The sequence below is a fragment of the Peromyscus leucopus genome, chromosome 4 (genome assembly GCF_004664715.2).
Source record: "Peromyscus leucopus breed LL Stock chromosome 4, UCI_PerLeu_2.1, whole genome shotgun sequence".
Taxonomy (NCBI): Eukaryota; Metazoa; Chordata; class Mammalia; order Rodentia; family Cricetidae; genus Peromyscus; species Peromyscus leucopus.
In genome coordinates this window covers 109,753,642-109,770,776 of record NC_051066.1, presented here as the reverse complement: position 1 = coordinate 109,770,776, position 17,135 = coordinate 109,753,642, and the positions used below count along the sequence as shown (strand labels likewise).

Genomic DNA, 17,135 nt, shown 5'->3' with positions numbered 1-17,135 from the left:
TCATACCGCTGACCAGCAGTTTAAATCTTCATGTTAACTTCTTCTTTGGATAACTCTTTGTTTGCATCTTAAATTTCACTGTGTTTCACTGCAGTTCTCTGTTTATTGAGAACTGTTCTTTATTTGTAGTTTAACGAAAGAGGAAACTCTTTAAAGTAACTTCTGAGACCTTCTCTACACAGAAAAACAAGATGCCACCAGCATCACAGAGGTGGTCCTGCACTGGGATGCCATTTAGAATGGGTCCACTCTGGGAATTTGCATTAATCATGAATATGTAAATATGCATGTAATATACTTGAAGTATATATACATATGTATTTATATTTACACCATAAAAGTTGCTAAGTTTATACGATCCTTCCCATTTTCTACTGTCCAGCCTGACGAAATTAGGAAATGTTGGCTGATGCGAGTTTTCACCTAAGACTGTTTTCATTTATTGCTATTTTCATTTATTGCTCCCCTATGGATTGCTGTTCTTCGCTGCCCAGCTCATTCCAGGCCCTCAGTGCATAAGCATGATCACTTTTCATACTGATGTGTGCTTTAGAAAACTGCAGGCTTATTGGAGAAATCAAGAGATTGGATAATTCTTCAGTCAGATGGTGAGGTTTCTCTATCAGAGACTAGTTTGTCAAAGTTCTCTGTACCGGCCAGATGGCCTTCAAATGAATCTAATTGCCAAGCCAGTTTGGGATGAACCAACCTCAGTCCTCCTTCCTTGATCATCGTGCCAGGAAATCCTGCCTGTAAACGAATCAGGAAAGTGGTTAAAGTTTTCCATGGATTTGACTGCATTCCAGCCCAGGGAACCCCACAAAGAGAGGAGCCAGAGCAGCAGCGGCATGTCAGAGGGTAGAGGAGGAAGAAAGATCTCAGCGTGGAGCCCGTCAGCTGCCAACTGTGTGCGCATGTGAGTGAACTTGTGAACACAAGTCCAACTTGGCTGATCTATAAAGATCCGGATTTTACAACATGCTCCTGGAGCATGTTACAGAAATCAGAAAATGACTTTGATTTAAAATTAGGCCCTCACGACGGTTTTAGAAAAGATTTTCAATACTATCTACCAGAAGAAAGCTTGGGGTAGCTTCCTAGAGACACCGCACTCCACGCCCAGGCCCTGTGCTTCCGACCATTGCCTCAGAAAGGAATCTTTCCTTTACTTTGAAACAATCGGAGCTTGGAGCTGTAAAGCACGCAACATGATTAGTGATTTAAAACACACCCTTGGAAACCAAGTTAGGTTCCAGGTAGGAAGCGAGTTCCAGCAAATGGGAACACCAGTTAGGAAAGCTCTCGGACAGACAATCCTGTAGAGCCAGAATTCAAAACACTCTTCTGGGTTAGAGAGATGGCCCAGTCAATAAACTGCTTTCTGCACAAACATGAGCAGCTGCATTCGGATCTTCAGCACCCACATTCGGATCTTCAGCACCCACAGCAACGACTAGCTGGGCATGGTGGGCCATGTGTCTGTAGTTCCAATGCTGGGGGTGCGCAGGGGTGGAGGCAGGAGGATCCCCGAGGCTGGCTGGCAGGCAGCCTAGCTAAACTGATACAAACCAGGTTCAGTGAGAGGTCTTTTCTCAAAAACCAAAGCCCAGAGCTATTGAGAGGAACACTGGATGTTAACCTCTGGCCTCCACATAGATGTGCGTGCACACATGTGTACATGCACCTACAAACACCTAGACATTGCCGTGTGTGTACATGTGCACACACACACACACACACACACACACACACACACACACACACACACACACAGTTCTACCAGTCAGCCATCGATGCAGCAAAAGGCAAGGGGATCTTCGTAAGAAACCTGCACCTTTCACATAAAGAGGAGATAAAAGAGTTCAGCCGCCCAAATTTGGCATCTTTAAAAATGCCTTTTGAATCGCTAAATTTTGTCTGCTTGGTTGTCTAGCAACCAAGTGCAGAACAGAAACTCCACCCAAACACAGTGAAGCAACACATCCAGTTCATGAGGCGGTGTGCACACATGTGCATGTATGGTATCATCAGTGTCTAAGATAGAAACTTGCCTGCATACGCAGCAGAGGAAGTCTGGAGTGTATATGACAGGAGAGGACTCTGGGAGGGGAGCAAGGCGAAGGCAACAAGAAAATGTGCAATTCGGGATGAGGGTATAGTTTCCACACACTGGGCTAAAGCAAGGTTTACACTCTTAAGCAATAAAAACAAACCATTAAGCGAGGCCCAGCACCGTCAGGAAGTGTAAAACAGTTCTTGAAGCTTTGCAGTCACTATACAAACGCTTTTCATAAACTCTGTTTCCTGATCTTCATTAAATGTTAACATCAAGTTGCCATGGGGCAATTAGCTTGCCTCCTGAAATCAATAAAAAATCAACAATTTGGAAATAGTTGTACAGTAAAATAGTTCAATAATTATTCTCTCATAGTGTTGTGGCCAAGCAGTTCCAGGGTAAATTTGGTCCAGATGAGTTCCTGCGCCTTATGAGGGAAGCTGTGAGCAGACCAGGGCTTTGCTGGGAGACCTCCTCATCAGAATGGACTGCAGCAGTAATGGACTCCCGGCAATGCCCTGGCGTGGGGCCCAGCACACAGGCAAACATGAGCTTTTAAGTGCTGTTAAAGTCAGCGTCTGGTATAGCACCTCAGAGGGACTCAGTTCAGAATGTAGAGACCTAAACAAAATGATAAACCCATCAGGGAAGAAAGAGCCTGCTCTACTCTCAGTAGTCAGACTCCAGAGAGGAACATAGTACAATTTCTCTCCGAGATGTGCATGCATGTGGTGTGTGTGTGTGTGTGTGTGTGTGTGTGTGTGTGAGAGAGAGAGAGAGAGAGAGAGAGAGAGAGAGAGAGAGAGAGAGAGAGAGAGAGACTTACACAACTAAAGACTGGTTGAGATTAAGAATTTATGCATCCCAACATTTCTTTAATGCTCAGATCTGAGTTGCTTGTCAAAAGGTCTTCCGAGTTGAGTAAGGTGATTCACAAACTCCCCCCAGTCCCCAAAGGGCATTCTGCTAATAAGAGGTGCCAACGCCAAGCAAAGACAGGAAGTTATTTCCGTTTTGAGCCTCTTTGCACAGGGAAACCCACTTCTTTTTTTGTTTTTTCCTAGCTTAAGCCCATTCATGTAAGCACTTCATTCCAAGCCAAATGCAGCCTAGAAAATTCCAACTTCCATTAGATCAAACCTCAGATACCAGCTTTGGAGTCTTGCACCACACTCTAGGCTCAGTGAAGTTATACAGCGCACTGTCTTATAACTTAGAAAAAAAAAATCCAGCATCATTTTGTATAAACAAATGCTTCAACTGCATGACATCCACCCGCTGCCTTCAAAGAGAGCCCTTTAACTCAGTTGCTTGGCACTAAGATCACACAGGATCAGCTCAGTGCACTGACTTAAGTGTTAAAAGTTTTTGAAAGTACATTTTTAAGGGCTTGCACCTGCTCCCCCATACATATAGATGTACTGACACGTATTTGACTAAACTGACTCCAGCATGCCCAAGCAAGCAAGCAGAGCAGATTTTACAAGATAAGCAACCAAGTGTTTTCATGTCTAAGAGTGGCTAGAACACAAGATTGCCAGTCATCTTGTAGGGGAAAGAATGTCTTTGAAAAAATAAACAGGGCACTATTTCGGATGCCACACAAAGCAGCTTTGCATTCTGTTTCTTTCCATTTACATGCGGCTTTTGATCGAAGGGGCTACGCTTGATCCAGCTTCTGTAGCTCTGATAGAAAGAACCGTCAACAGAATCTTGCCACTCAAACCGTAGTCCTCTGGTTTCACCTGGGAGTTCATTAGGAATTCAGGACCTGCGGCCCCACCCAGAGCACTGGGGCGAGATTCATAAAGTAGCATGACTCCATGGAGGCCGTATAGACATCAAGGTTTGATTTCCCTCAAGGCATTACTGATGATTGAGGTGAATGTTAAAATCTAACAAGTTTTATTTAGAACTTAGGCCCCGCAAGTTAGGTAGAGATTCACTTTGAAGTTTGTAGGGCAAGGAACTGGTCAGAAAATTCTGCCCTAGAGAATGTCATAAGGCTGTAATTTATGTCAGCATGGTGAAGGAAAGAAGAAATGCAATTTACCTGAGTAGAGCAGAAGTGTGTGCCTCCCCCTAATCTCACCCTACCTGTCCTTTCCCCTGCAAGATACAAAACGGAGAGGGAAGAGAGTCTGGGTGTTCTGATGTCCTCAGATTGCCAGTTTATACCCTCCCCCCCACACACACACACCTTTTTCTCTTTTACTTTAACCATTCTTTACTGCAAAGCTCTGTTCCTTTGGCCTCTCTGTCAAAGAGGGGGAGCACGGCATATTAGTACCCAATGAATCAGTATCTCAATTGCAACTGAATAGACATTAGCTCAGTGATTTGATGCATCTTTGACTGTAGGGATGAATTTTCCCCATCCTAAAAAACTAGAGGGAAAACCTGAACCACTCAGGTTGCGTAAGAATGGCATAGCTCCATTTATTGGAAACCTCTGAACCTTAATGGAAACTGAAAACTTCACCATCCACATATGTAACATATATTATGTTCATGGTATGTGTATGCATAAATTAGAACACATACACACTATATACATATATACATAGATATGTATACACATAGGCATCACAGGGGACCTGCTGTTCTGCAAGTAATTTTAGCCAAGAAAATCAGAACCAATGAAGGAGAAAACATGCAAAGGATAGACCTGCCAGAAGATGGGTTCCTTCTCAAATACTCCCACACCTATCTGGAGAATTTGGAGACACACGGAAAAACATGGTCCCTTCTTTTGAAGATGTTAAAGCTGTACTTTGTTACCAGTACACATGGCAAGAAACAGCGAAGAATGACTGAGAGACAAGGAGGACTTGGCTAGCCATACTTGGGTCTAATGGTTTCTGCCTTCGCAAAAGCAACAGCAAAAAGGGATGAGGAAGAATGCTTGCAAAAGCTAACAAGAATATTCATTCCAAACAAGATCTCCAGAACCTCAAAGCCTCCAATGGGAGGTGTGCTCAAGGTCATCCCATGTTAATACTTGAGAAGAATTTGACAAAACAGCCCCTCCCATTGTAAGCACACTGCTTTCTGATTCCGTTCTAAGGCAGGGGATGGGAAAAGAGGTAAGAACTAGGCTTCAGCCATGATGATGGACTACAGGAGGACACACATTCTGGAAACTGACCAGAAACACTGCCAGTAAACTAGCACTGTGGATTCCCCAGTCTGCAAACGTAGCCACAAAGCCCTGCCTAGGTTTCACCTCCAACCTGAGTGCTGAAGCTCTGCCCCACGGAGGGTTCATTTGCCAGGGCTTCATTTGACTTCACTCTGTTTGGGCGGCTGGCCAGTTGGCAGAAGATGTCTTTGTAGAAGCTGATCAGACACTCCGTCTTATTTCTTGGCACTGTGGCCTCCGTTGCATGGGAGATCATCTCTGGGACTTTACCTGGGGACCCGCAAGCTTTGCTTTGTTTTAGGGATTGGCTTCCTCTCAGTGTTTTCCTGCTCCTCTGAAAACCACTAACACATCGGTAAGTCCTTTGGTGCAGATGGGGCTTGATTGGAATTCTCCAACCATTGAAGTCATCCTCCCACCCCCTTTACATCAGTCGCTTCAGAAATGAAAGTGCAAACACGGGTCGACACCATGAACACTTAAATATACTATTTGCTCTCATGGGTTGGATTGTATAGGATGAAATGCCAGAATTTTTGATATTTATTATCAGAAATAGGTTTAACATTTGGAGAAATGTGTTCAAACACACATCCCTGGAAAGAAAAGCAAGCTGATAGGTCAGAGAACAGGTTGTAGGAAGAAAACAAGACGTGTTCAATGTTGCTGAGTGTTGGGCAAATGTAGAAAATTGGATACTTTGGAGAATAAAGAGCTTGATGATGGGGGAAACACAAAATACAAATCAATTTCCACTTCTTTAGGAGGGCCACAAGATAATCAAGTGTACATACATATGACCACGATGTTAATAAAGAAGAAATATTATATTTTATTTCATACTTTGGCCAGATCAGCCCCCTGGAAGGGATCATAGGTTTAGGAAAGAACAAGACGCCATAATCATTTCCCGACATGGTCACAGTTTTCCTAATTATTTCCACTGGTCCTGCTTTATTCTTTCTGCAAGGAGAGCTTTTTCTATCAGATCAGTAATGTCTGGTTCTTATCCAAATATTCCCCCTAATAAGAATGAAAGTTCTCACGGATTGGACAACCACTCTGCCACATTCCTGAGAATTGAATAATATAATAATCTTGAAAGTCAGCAGAGTGGATTATCCACTTTTTTTTTTGGACTTGAACTTGTGAACTTAACAGTAGTGCTGCAGGAAACAAAAGCAAACGTGCGAGCACTTTGCCCAGGAACCTTCCATGTAGACTTCGCATCTTAAATACACACAACTGAAAAACAACTACAGGTTTTTTTTTGGAAAATTATATACAAACCCGATATCTCTTTCGATTACATATAAATACAAATTAACTATTTTTTTTCCTAAAAAGTGGTTATAATAGTAAATAAATACAAAATAACTCTGACCATTATACTTCATGTGCTGGAGTTAAACCCATATAAAATGTACAACTAAATACATTTTAAATCTTTAAGGAATAATTCTCTGATTAAAATATTTGTTTTCCCAACTTCTTTTCGTAGATATAAATATATTTTCAAAATAGCTGTGTTTTTTTTTTTCCATTCCATTCCATAAATAAAGTCTTCATTGGGAAATATTAAAGTGTCAGCTGGTTTTGGGGGGTGGGGAGAGTAGGGTTTTTTTTTCTAAAATATATATATATATATATATTTATTTATTTATGCTGTGCTAACGACACCCGCAACCTTCCACAACCATGTCCTGATAGTTTTTGAGCACGACCTTCTCGTTCTCATCTAGGTACAACATGGAGATTGCGCTGAGCTCTGTGGGAACACAGCACGCCTTAGGGATCTTGGAATTCACAGAGTTCACCAGCGTCTGCACGATGGCATGGTTAGTGGAGTTCAGGTGGTCAGCCAGGGGAAAAGGGCATTCCCCGTGGCAGTAAAAGGCATGGTAGCCCGGAGGGGCCACAATCCAGTCATTCCAGCCCACATCACTGAAGTCCACATACAAAGGGTGTCTCTTGCAGCTGGACTTGAGGCGTTTCCGCTGTTTGTGTTTGGCTTGGCGCTTTTCTCTTCTGTGGAGTGGATGTCCTTTTCCATCATGGCCAAAAGTCACTAGCAATGGCCTTATCTGTGACCAGCTGTGCTCATCTGGGTGCAAAGACCTGCTAATCCTCACGTGTCTCTTGGAGACGCCTGGTTTCTCCTCTAAATGGGCCACTTCCACCACAAAGCCATGGTTGGTGTGTCCCTGTGCAGTCCACCGCATCACAGCTGGGGTGACATCAAAGCTCTCCCACTGACTTGTGTTCTGATTCACTAACCTGGTGTCCAATAGTCTGGTCACAGGAAATCTCAAGCCGGCTGCTGCCGGCTTTATAATTTCATAAATATTAATTCGGTGCTGGAAACTACTGTTTCCCAAAGTTTCCTGTATCTGTTCCCGAAAGATCTGGAGTTCTGCAGATGTGATGAACTCTTCAGTGGGGACAGAACTCAAGTTGAAGAAGAAGCGGCGGGCTGTTTTACCACTCATTTCTGGTAGTTCTTCAATGGCTTCTAATGGTCAAAGTGGAGAGAAAAAGGAGAGCATTCAGTAAGAGAGCCGGTGGTAATTTACTTCCTTATGAAAAGTTTAAAACCTCAATGCACAGTTTGAGTTAAACTACATAAAAGTTTGCAACCAGAAAGTAAAAATGTCAGGGCTAGAGGTACAGTGTTTGCCTCCATTCCTTGGGCCTGGGTTTAATGCTCAACACTATAAAAGAAATAAAAATATGTCATCTCTGAAGTGAAAATGGAGTCTCCTTTTCCTTTTTCTATATGGTCACATTAACTTTGTGACTGCTATGCGTTTAATCCAATATGTGAACATAGCTCCTAGGTAGCTATAATAATGGAGGAAATAGTGAAACACTTCTCTGGAATTCACCGACAGACTTTAAGGGGGAAAAAAAGTCCAAGCACTATAGTTAGTAGAGGGCTAATGACTGAGGGGTTGAGGAAATTATTGCATTTCTTAACTAAGAAAACGAGCTTTAATGTCAATTCCTTAAGCGGCATTTGAAAACATTACTCTACAATTTAGATGATTTACAAATCTCAATATACAGATTTTAGTCTCCTAATTAAAGACTCAAACTCAACATCAATGATGACATTTTGCTAAGCGCACCCTGCCATTTTGCTCCGAGCTCGAGAGACAAAGGTCTGGGTGGCACTAAGACACTGTAGTAATTAGCGATGAAGAATTTCAGGAGAAATGGCTCCCAACTGCCTGTCCTCTCATCTCCACCTCATCCTCATTCAAAATGACCCTTGTGTCGGCACAGCAGATCCCAGACTCTGGCCTGCACATCAGTTCTGGGAAGGGGCCTGCGCGCTGGCATTTCCAATAAGTTCTTAGGGAAGAGAGGCTGCAGGCTGATGGACCGCACTCCAGTGTCAAGGTTTGGAAGGATGTTTCTCATATTCAAGGGCACATTGACAAAGGAGTAGATTTGTAAAGCACCTTTTCTAGAAGAGGCCTTAGTATTAGCCAATGAGCAAGGATTCAGGCTGCCATCAGCCAGCCAGGGACTCAAACAGGGGAGTCTTTTAAAGCTCTTCTTCTTTGACATGAAGAATACTAGGTCAGCTGGCTATCATTCACAGTCCTCTTGCACCTGCTTGACAAAAAGTTCTTGATGATACCTTTGGGGGCCCATTTATGTTCTGAATTCTACTATCAGCTAATGGTACTTTAGGGCCAGGACATTCCTAGGAAGTCTGAAGGACTGTATTTAGCTTCTTTGGTAAAAAGTCATTTTCATTGCCATTCTTGGGCTCCCTAATGTTTCTGCCTAAGGCACTTCATCAATAGAAAAAGGAAAACAGTAGCAACATCTCCCAAACTCAAATCACGCTGGCTTCTCCTGACATTGGCACAGCGAGGTACACACTACTTCCTTTAAAGACAGAATATGAAGGTCAGTTACCACAAACAGCTACATCAGTCAACAACAGAAAAAAAAAATGGCAGCAAAATTCCTGAATCCCAATTCACAAAGAAGGAAAAGGTGACAATCCTAAGTACACATGCATGCATACAGACACACATACATGACAAGGGAAAAAGAACAAAGAGGCAATCCCCAAGATAAATGGGGGAGACAGGTCATTGAAGTAACACAGAATACTATCTGCCTAAGAAATAAAGCCAAGATTGCCATCTTCCAACTGGAAGCATAGAAACGGCTACTTCCTGCGGCCTGTCACTCGGGAGGTAAGAAGTATCCACAAGATAAGCGACCTTCACAAAGGAGAACGATGCACTACCCAATGTTAATGATAAGGGAAAGACCTATCTCCAAGCTTCCAACCACATTTCTATTAGCCTAATCCTTGGAAGACCCCATCCCATCCTTCATACCAAGGTATCTACTGTGACTGTTCACTGAAGTCATACACAGAAGTCAAGAATTTAAAGAAAATCCCAACACAGGAGGCTAACTGCCTAGGGAGGGTCAGGACACACAACACCTTTTCTCCTTCAGAGGACAAGTTGCAACCTCTTCTTGAGGGCGGGAAATTGAAAATCTCTTTTAAATAAAGTAAATTATAGGAAAAGACCTCTACAAATTATCACAGCAAGCCTGGGGTTCTGAAAATACAGAGTAGGTAATGCACACTTTTTGGAGGCTGAAATAGCTGTTAATTCTCTGTAAACATCCCTTGTTGAATCAGCTGAACTTGCTAAGTGATTTAGTATCAGCCTCCTAGTTCTTAATCAAATGAAGGAATGATTAGATGAGAAAATGTAAAAAAAAAAAAAAAAAAAAAAAAAGGAAGAAAGCAGGGCAACAATGCCATTCTTTTTTTCTTTCAAGAAACAAAGCCCCCAATTTAAAGTTCCACACTATGTTGATTATTCATCTACCTCAAAATAATTTGGCTGGGGCCACTCCCTAGAAAAAGGGATAATAGGACATTAAAATGTCACCATAAAACATTAGTGCTGAATGCTCTTTCTCTTGTTGTTTATCTATCTATCTATCTATCTATCTATCTATCTATCTATCTATCTATCTATCTATCTATCTGCCTACCTACCTACCTATCTATTTATTTTTGCTGAGTCTGGTGCCATCATCTTTCTATGAACTATCTTACACTCAGCTCATTAGAGGAAAACCATGATTATCCCCATTTTTGTGAATGAAACAGATGAGAATTCAGAGAGGTTCTGTGACTTCCCTTAGATCACAGAACTGTTCATTTGGGTCTACTGCAATGTCCAAGTTCTAGCCATTGGAAGGCATTGTCTAATGGAGGAGAGAAGTCAAATCACCAAGCAGCAATCCAAATCATTGGGAATTGGTACCTGATACCATGTTAAGTGCAGAGTGAATTTTGTCCTAAGGACCAAAAGATATTGTCCAGCTACCCTTTGGACATGTAGACAAAGCTAAACAAGCGGAAAAGTGAAATGACCCAGCCAAAAGGGACACACAGACATTGTTCGGAACCTGCTCTCTGTGGCTACTTGTTTGCCCTAAAATAGGGTGAGTTTTATCTCAAAAGTTATCATTAAGCTTGGAGGATTTTGCAACACTTTTTGGACAGAGAACATTCCTCCACCTAAACAACAACAAAGCCTGAGGCTGCTCCAGATCAGCCACTGCATCGCACTCCTGCAACAAGGTGCAAGGGGCTTTGGCCACATGTGACTGTGCACAGGATAAAGTAAATGCCGCATCATAGAGGGAAAGAAAAGTTCAAGTACACAGAATTGAGTTTTCATTTTTAAGGCAACAAAGGGAGTGGAGGGAAAGGAAAGCAGGGGCTGGTGGTTGCCACTAGCCCGACTTGGCCTGTGCTGCCCTGAGCACAGCACCTTCAGGAGGACTGTGCCCCTGCAGGTCCTGGAGGGATTCTCTAAAGACTGATGACGTACCCCACAGGCACATCTCAACAGGACAAAAGCAGCCTGCAAAGGAGTCAAGAGGGGTCCAAAGGACCCACTCAAAACCATCAGCAGCAAGGAACTTCTGCAAACCCACAGGGTCTTTGTAACCACACTGCAACAGCTAGAGGTATTAGGTAGGAGCATTCCTGGGTGTCCATGTCCAAACCCATACTGGAATGTTGGACCATGCTTCCACCATCGCAAGGTAGAGTTAGTTGTACCTTGAGTTGTCCTAGCCTGTGGGTATTTTCTGGGTAGTTACTCTTCTGCCAACAGGATTTCTCCCTTTTTGAAAACTTTAGTCATAGGCCACATAATTTATTTATTTCAAACAAAAGAGGAAGACTCTGTTCTCCATTGTCAGAAGGGCAAGTGTGAGCTCCTTCAGTAAATGATCTGCCAGGGAAGAAGAGGTCTGTGTAGTGCCAATGTAGTCAAAACAATTTCAAACTGTTTTCAAGGGCAGCCAGTTGAGGAAGGTCTTTGGTGACCTGGGGGTGGAGGGGATTCAGCAAAGTCTGCCCTCTCCGGGATAAAATCCATGTCCAATGTTCAACAGGAGACTGTCTGGAAGCACCCGCCACTGGTTGAAAGGCTATCATAGTATATCTTGTCATACCATGTCACCCAGCCATCTAATACAACTCACAAAGAAGCCCACTGGGTAATTCTTTAATAGGGTCCTTAAGGTTCTTTACCAAATGTGTGTCTATTAATGTGTATGAATTCACTTCTGATCTTGAGCCAGCAGCCTTATCACATGGTTTTCTAAGAATTTTTAGTGGCGCAAGGATGCTTATAAAAATCAAACTCTAGGTTACTCGACAATGAATAGTCTCCAAAAATGCCATGGGTACCTGATGATGATGGGAAAGAATGGGTTTTCTTGAAATTTACAGTAAAATACATATCTAAGTGCACCAAGATATAAAGTTAGTGCAAGTTTATTTTAGGCAAGTTGATAACTTCTGTGCAGTCTTATGCATGAAAATCTCTTCTAAAGATATAAATTTTTGTTGTGAACTCAAGCACACCGAGTTAAAATAACACACAGAGACAACGCTTTGCCTGTGTGTCTTTCTATCAAGCCACTTCCAAGGGAAGAGTGAGTGAGAAGATGCCGATTTTACTGATGAAACTTTCATTTAATTGTATTTTTGGATTTTAGTTGACTTAAACGATCCTCTTAGCTTAGTTAAAACCAAGATAAGGTACATACTTGGTTTTTACAAATAAAGAATGGTTTTCATGCCAGAAAAGACTAGTAAATAAATAAATATACAAATAAATGGGTTTTTGTGCTGAATCGCTAGAGGCAGCAGAGAAAACAGCCGTGCTAGGTTTTGTGTGTGTGTGTGTGTGTGTGTGTGTGTGTGTGTGTGTGTGTGTGTGTGATCTACAAAAACTTTCCAATCTATATCAACTGGAAGAGATCAGCTTAGGCCAGAATCACCTCAGGGTGGTCAGGACAGGGTGAACACACCCGAGTCTCCCTGCTCTAGGTGGGCAGATCCCGGAGACCAGGATGGGGTCCCTCTATCTTTCCAAACTGAGTTCTGCTCTCACAAAGCACCTTAGAAACCTGTTGCAAGAGATGGATTTAAGAGTACCCTTCATAATGAGTGGCTGCCTCAAGGAAGATCCATCTCCTGCTGTGTGACCTACCTGTGGGAGTTTTTCCTATCAACCAGATTTTTCAAAGTTTAAGCCATCCCTTATGAGAGGGCTGGGGGGGGGGGGGGTTGTAGGCCTGGGCTACCATTTCAGAGCACAGATTTTCGCTTGAAATTTATCATCTCAGCAAGGCAAAGCAAAATTTTCAAAAGGGAACTTCACTCCTAGCTCCCTACTGTTCTATAAATTGCATCTCACTCTCAGACAACTCTGCATTCTTCTAGAACTTGAAGGAACTGATGTTCGATGTAGAATACATTAAGTCAAAAGCACATCTAAAGTGACACACACAGAACTGAGCTGGGGCGATTTTTAACTGCTCCAAGAATTTCAGTGCAAGACACTTCAGTAGGTCCCTAAGACATTTCCAACCCACTGAATGTCTTTCTGATGAAATAAACAGAAATGCCCTACCTTGGGAAGCCATATTCATATCGTAAAAGAAAAAAAAATCCCCACTGCCTTGCATAAGGAAGGTAGCAGTCAGTAGCAGAAACCGCTTTTATCTGAAGGCTTGCCCTGTCTCTAGCAGAAACAGTTTTTATCTGAAGGCTTGTCCTGTCTCCACGTGGAGACTAAGATTTAAACACAAGAAGGGAAGGTCACTGTGGAAACAATAAGATTGATTGTGGAATTGATCTCCCACAGGGATTAGATAGGGATTCAAAATCTTTCAAACTAGGCCCAGATCAACAGTAAATTTGAAAGCTTTGGGGCCCTGGGCTTTAGTTTGTTAGTACTACCCCTGAACACTCTGCCCTTGGCTCTGTCTAGCCTAAAACTCCAGTGTGAACACAAGACACAGACTTGAGCTTTCTTCGACAGATTTAAGGACCTCCAACCCTCTGCTTTCTCCTGTGGAGTTCACGCAGTTTAGCTGACTAGCGACTAGCCAGCCTTTTCCCCTCATCCCCATCACTCCGTTTTCCCTCCAGTGCTTGGGGGAGGAGTCTGTCTTCTGGCTACCTGCCAGGAAAAGGGTGCGGACTCACCAGTGGGGAATCCCTGGCTCGGGGCCACAGAGGGGACGGTACAGAAGCAGAGGGGCCGTCCGCTGTGCTAGCGGAGGCCCGGGCTGCACGCCGAGTCCCCGCCCGCCGTCCCCGCCCCGCCGCCCCGCCGCCCCGGCCACCCGCTCACCTTCGTGGTGGAAGCTGCGCACGGTGTTGGCGCGGCTGGCTGCCCTCTCCAGCCGGTGGTCCGGGGCGGGCGCTCCTGGCTGGCCCGAGTGCCGGCGGTACAAGTCCAGCATGTAGGGGGGCACCACGGCGTCCTTGCTGGGGGTGGGTCTCTGCTTCAGGCCGAACATGCTGAGCAGCCTCAACTCAAACTCGCTGAGGACGTCGTCCGAAGGCCGGGACAAGGGGCGGCCGGATGCCGCGGCGAACTTCTTGCGGCCCAGCTCCGGAATGAGGCCGGCCGCGCCGCCCAGGAGGACCTGGGGAAGCAGCAACACTAGAAGACAGCGGGTCCCGGCCACCATGGTCGACCTGCGGACAGGGCCGACGTGAGTCACCCACGTTCCCCGCCCAGTCCTTCGCCCGCCCCCGCGGCCCCGGCTCCCATAGGGCTCGCTGGCCTTCTCCAGGATGTTCTCCTGGCATGTCATGCTCCAGGGCTACAGCCCGGATGATCAAGAGGATGGTGGACCCCAAGTCCCTTGGCTCTCTCCTCCCCTCATCCCATTCTCTGCCTACATCGGACTTCTCACTTGGGGCTTGGTCTTCACGCTCAATAAAAGTCAATGACCACCAGTCACCCTTTCTTGTGACACCAGCTAGGAAGGTGGTGTCAGGAAGCCGGAGAGCCACCGGTTAGTCTGACACACTGCAACTCTTAAAACAAAACAAAACAAACAAACAAACAAACAAAAACCCTATACTCTGCAGCACTCATTTGCACATAAACAGACACAAGCGCACATGTGACTTCCTTAGAGGCGCTGTATAGAACTTCCTGGTAGGTGAATATATCTAACTTGTAAGATTCGTAAGCGCTAAACTCAAGATTTATGACGCCACTTGCAAGTTGTGGCCCACGCCCCTAACATCAGGGTTGACCCACCGGACACTCTGTCCTCTTCCCTAGACCCCTGTTTAGTCAAGGAACCCATCTAGGCACCTTCCCGCAATTATGTAAATGGATAGTTTCTATGAATGCACGTGTAAACTGTGACACATCCTCACAGTAAACACGCACGGAGAACCCCAACTTTAAGTACCGTCCATAATGGACCTAGTTCTTAGGACAAACTCTAGCTAGATTCAGGAGTAACTTAAGGACGGCCAACGTGTGTCTCTAAGGCCCGAAGTACTAGTCTGCAAGTAATGGGTGAAATCCACTGGATTTCTGTAACTTTTTTTTTTTTTTGTAAAGCCATTATGTCTTTAACAGACCTAATAATATACCGAAAATTGGGGAGAAGGACGGCCGGCGGGAGAGAGCAGGCCAGGTGGACAGGGCAGAGGGGTCTGGGGTTTGGGATGCCTCACTCCTCTAGGGCTTCGCTGCACGTGCACCGGGAGAGGGTCTGTTTACGTCCACCCAACCGGTCCTCCGTGGCGCTCAGCGCCGCATGGCGGGAACGCGGTGTCACCCGTCAGCCCCGGGTCCCGGCCCGTGTGTCCTCTACCTTTAGGAGACCGCAGTCCGTCTAAGAAGCACTCGGGGGCACGTCCATTGAGAGAGTCTCCACATGGGAAAAAAAAAAAAACTCTGTCCGAGGGACCTGGAGCAGGGACCGAGATTCTGCTGTCTTTCTTCGTCTTCTCCTCCTTCTTTGGGTGCCAGCCGCGTCGTCCCTCTCCCCGTGGGGAACGGTGTCTTGGGGTGGACCCAGCGGGCCAAGGAGCAGAGAGGTGACGGGGCTGGAGGCTGGAGGCGGCAAGACTGGATCCGCCGGGGCGAGGACACCGGCGCGAAGTGGGGAGCCCCAGTCACTCTCCCGGCAAGTTCAAGAAGTCTCCAGCCAAGTGCTGACACACAGCCTCAAGCAGGGGGAGGAGTGCGGGGCAGGGACGGGACGGGAAGGGAAGGCAGAGGCAAGGCTGCCGCTGTCGTCGTCCTCAGGGACCAGCGCTGGTGGGGCGCGGGACCGGCTCCGGGAGTCTCCGGGCGAGGGTCGGACGCTCCGCGCTAGCTCGGCCGCGACCCATGGCTCGGGGCAGCCATCCTGGGAGACGCCGGGTCCGGAGAAGGGTGCAGCGAAGATCTGGGTGGCGGACGGGCCGCCACTCCGCATCCCTCAGCCTGACTCTGGCGCACCCCCATCAGCGCTCGCCAGCGGAGCCCGCACGGCTGCGGCGCCCCGGCGTCCTGGGGCGCATTCTCCAGCCAGTTCAGCCGCGTCCCGGACCGCCAAACCGGGTGACCTCGCGGTTGGAGCCCTCAGGCCAAATGTCTTTTGTGGCAGCCTGGGGTCCGATCACTCCTCTTCCTACGCGCCCCGGGCGCTCACTCTCCGGATGGAGTGGCCCGGCATTGCGGGCGCGGCTGTGCTCCGGACTCTTTGGCTCTTCGCGTCGCTTTGCTGCTCCGGCTTCTCCCGGGCAGCCGAGGCCACAGCGCCAGGCGCGCACAGTCAGGAGCTCCAAGCCGAGGCGTGCCGGTCCCTCGAAGCCACGGGTGACCCGCGCGCCGCTCGCCCCGAGGGCGTCCGGTGACCGGCGGCAGCTGGGGAGGCGACGTCCCGGGCTGCCTATCCCGGGCAGGCTGTGGGAAGCGCAGCGGCGGGCGCAGCGCGAGCCCGGCTCAGCGCGGCGGGGCGAGGACTCCGGCGGCGACGGCGGAGGCGCCGTGGCGCGGCGCTCGCGGCTTTTAAAGGGGACGCCGCCTGCCGGCTCCCTCCCGGCCGCGGCCCGAACACCTCCCCCTTTTGCAGGCGCAGCGCGCCGGGGATCCCGAGCGGCGGGAGCGGCGTGCAGGGGTGTGGACGGCGCGCCCAGCGGGGCGGCCGCGGTGGGGCGGGGCGGGGCGGGGCGAGCGCGCGGCCGCTCAGGGTCTGGTCCTAGACGAATGTGAAGCCGACCCTCGGGACCTGGACTTGTGCTCATGGCTGCCCCGAGTCCAGGGCAGATCCAGGCTCTGGTTGCCTCTGAGTCCCCCACTGGGCCGTTATTCAACTTGAGTTTGAAGTTTTTAGGTAATAGAGCATTGAAAAGAAGAAAAGAACTAACAAGTTATTAGACATCTTGGCAGAGATTCGGGCAAAGACTTCTGTGTTTTGAGTGATGAGAAGAAAATGTCAAGAAACAGCAGATACACATTGAGAGCATTATTACATTTGTATAAATATGCATGCATATATATTCACACCCACGTGAGCGCATCTAATGCAAAGAGATGCATATATTTTATATGTATT

The 17,135-nt window shown here is 46.6% G+C and overlaps 1 protein-coding gene across 2 annotated transcripts; it reads right to left on the bottom strand.

Moving 5' to 3' along the window:
• Positions 1-6,006: 6,006 nt before the first annotated feature.
• Positions 6,007-16,630, bottom strand: Bmp2 (bone morphogenetic protein 2). Of its 2 annotated transcripts, none has more exons than XM_028878642.2 (3): positions 15,405-16,630; positions 13,913-14,262; positions 6,007-7,710 (listed from the first exon to the last, which is right to left on the bottom strand). In XM_028878642.2, exons 2-3 carry the CDS (start codon positions 14,253-14,255, stop codon positions 6,869-6,871), a joined length of 1,185 nt encoding a protein of 394 aa, XP_028734475.1. In that variant the 5' UTR covers positions 14,256-14,262; positions 15,405-16,630; the 3' UTR covers positions 6,007-6,868. The 2 variants fall into 2 exon arrangements, with proteins under 2 accessions (XP_028734475.1, XP_037061132.1); XM_037205237.1 differs by having other exon boundaries at positions 13,913-14,210; positions 15,405-15,725.
• Between the last annotated feature and the right edge of the window lie 505 nt (positions 16,631-17,135).

What these genes read in the sequence shown, in the direction of transcription:
- Bmp2 (XM_028878642.2), bottom strand. Translation starts at nt 14,255, where the DNA reads ATGGTGGCCGGGACCCGCTGTCTTCTAGTGTTGCTGCTTCCCCAGGTC. An exon ending in GCGCAGCTTCCACCACGAAG is followed by an intron (nt 7,711 to 13,912) that starts GTGAGCGGGTGG and finishes TTTGACCATTAG; the next exon opens with AAGCCATTGAAGAACTACCA.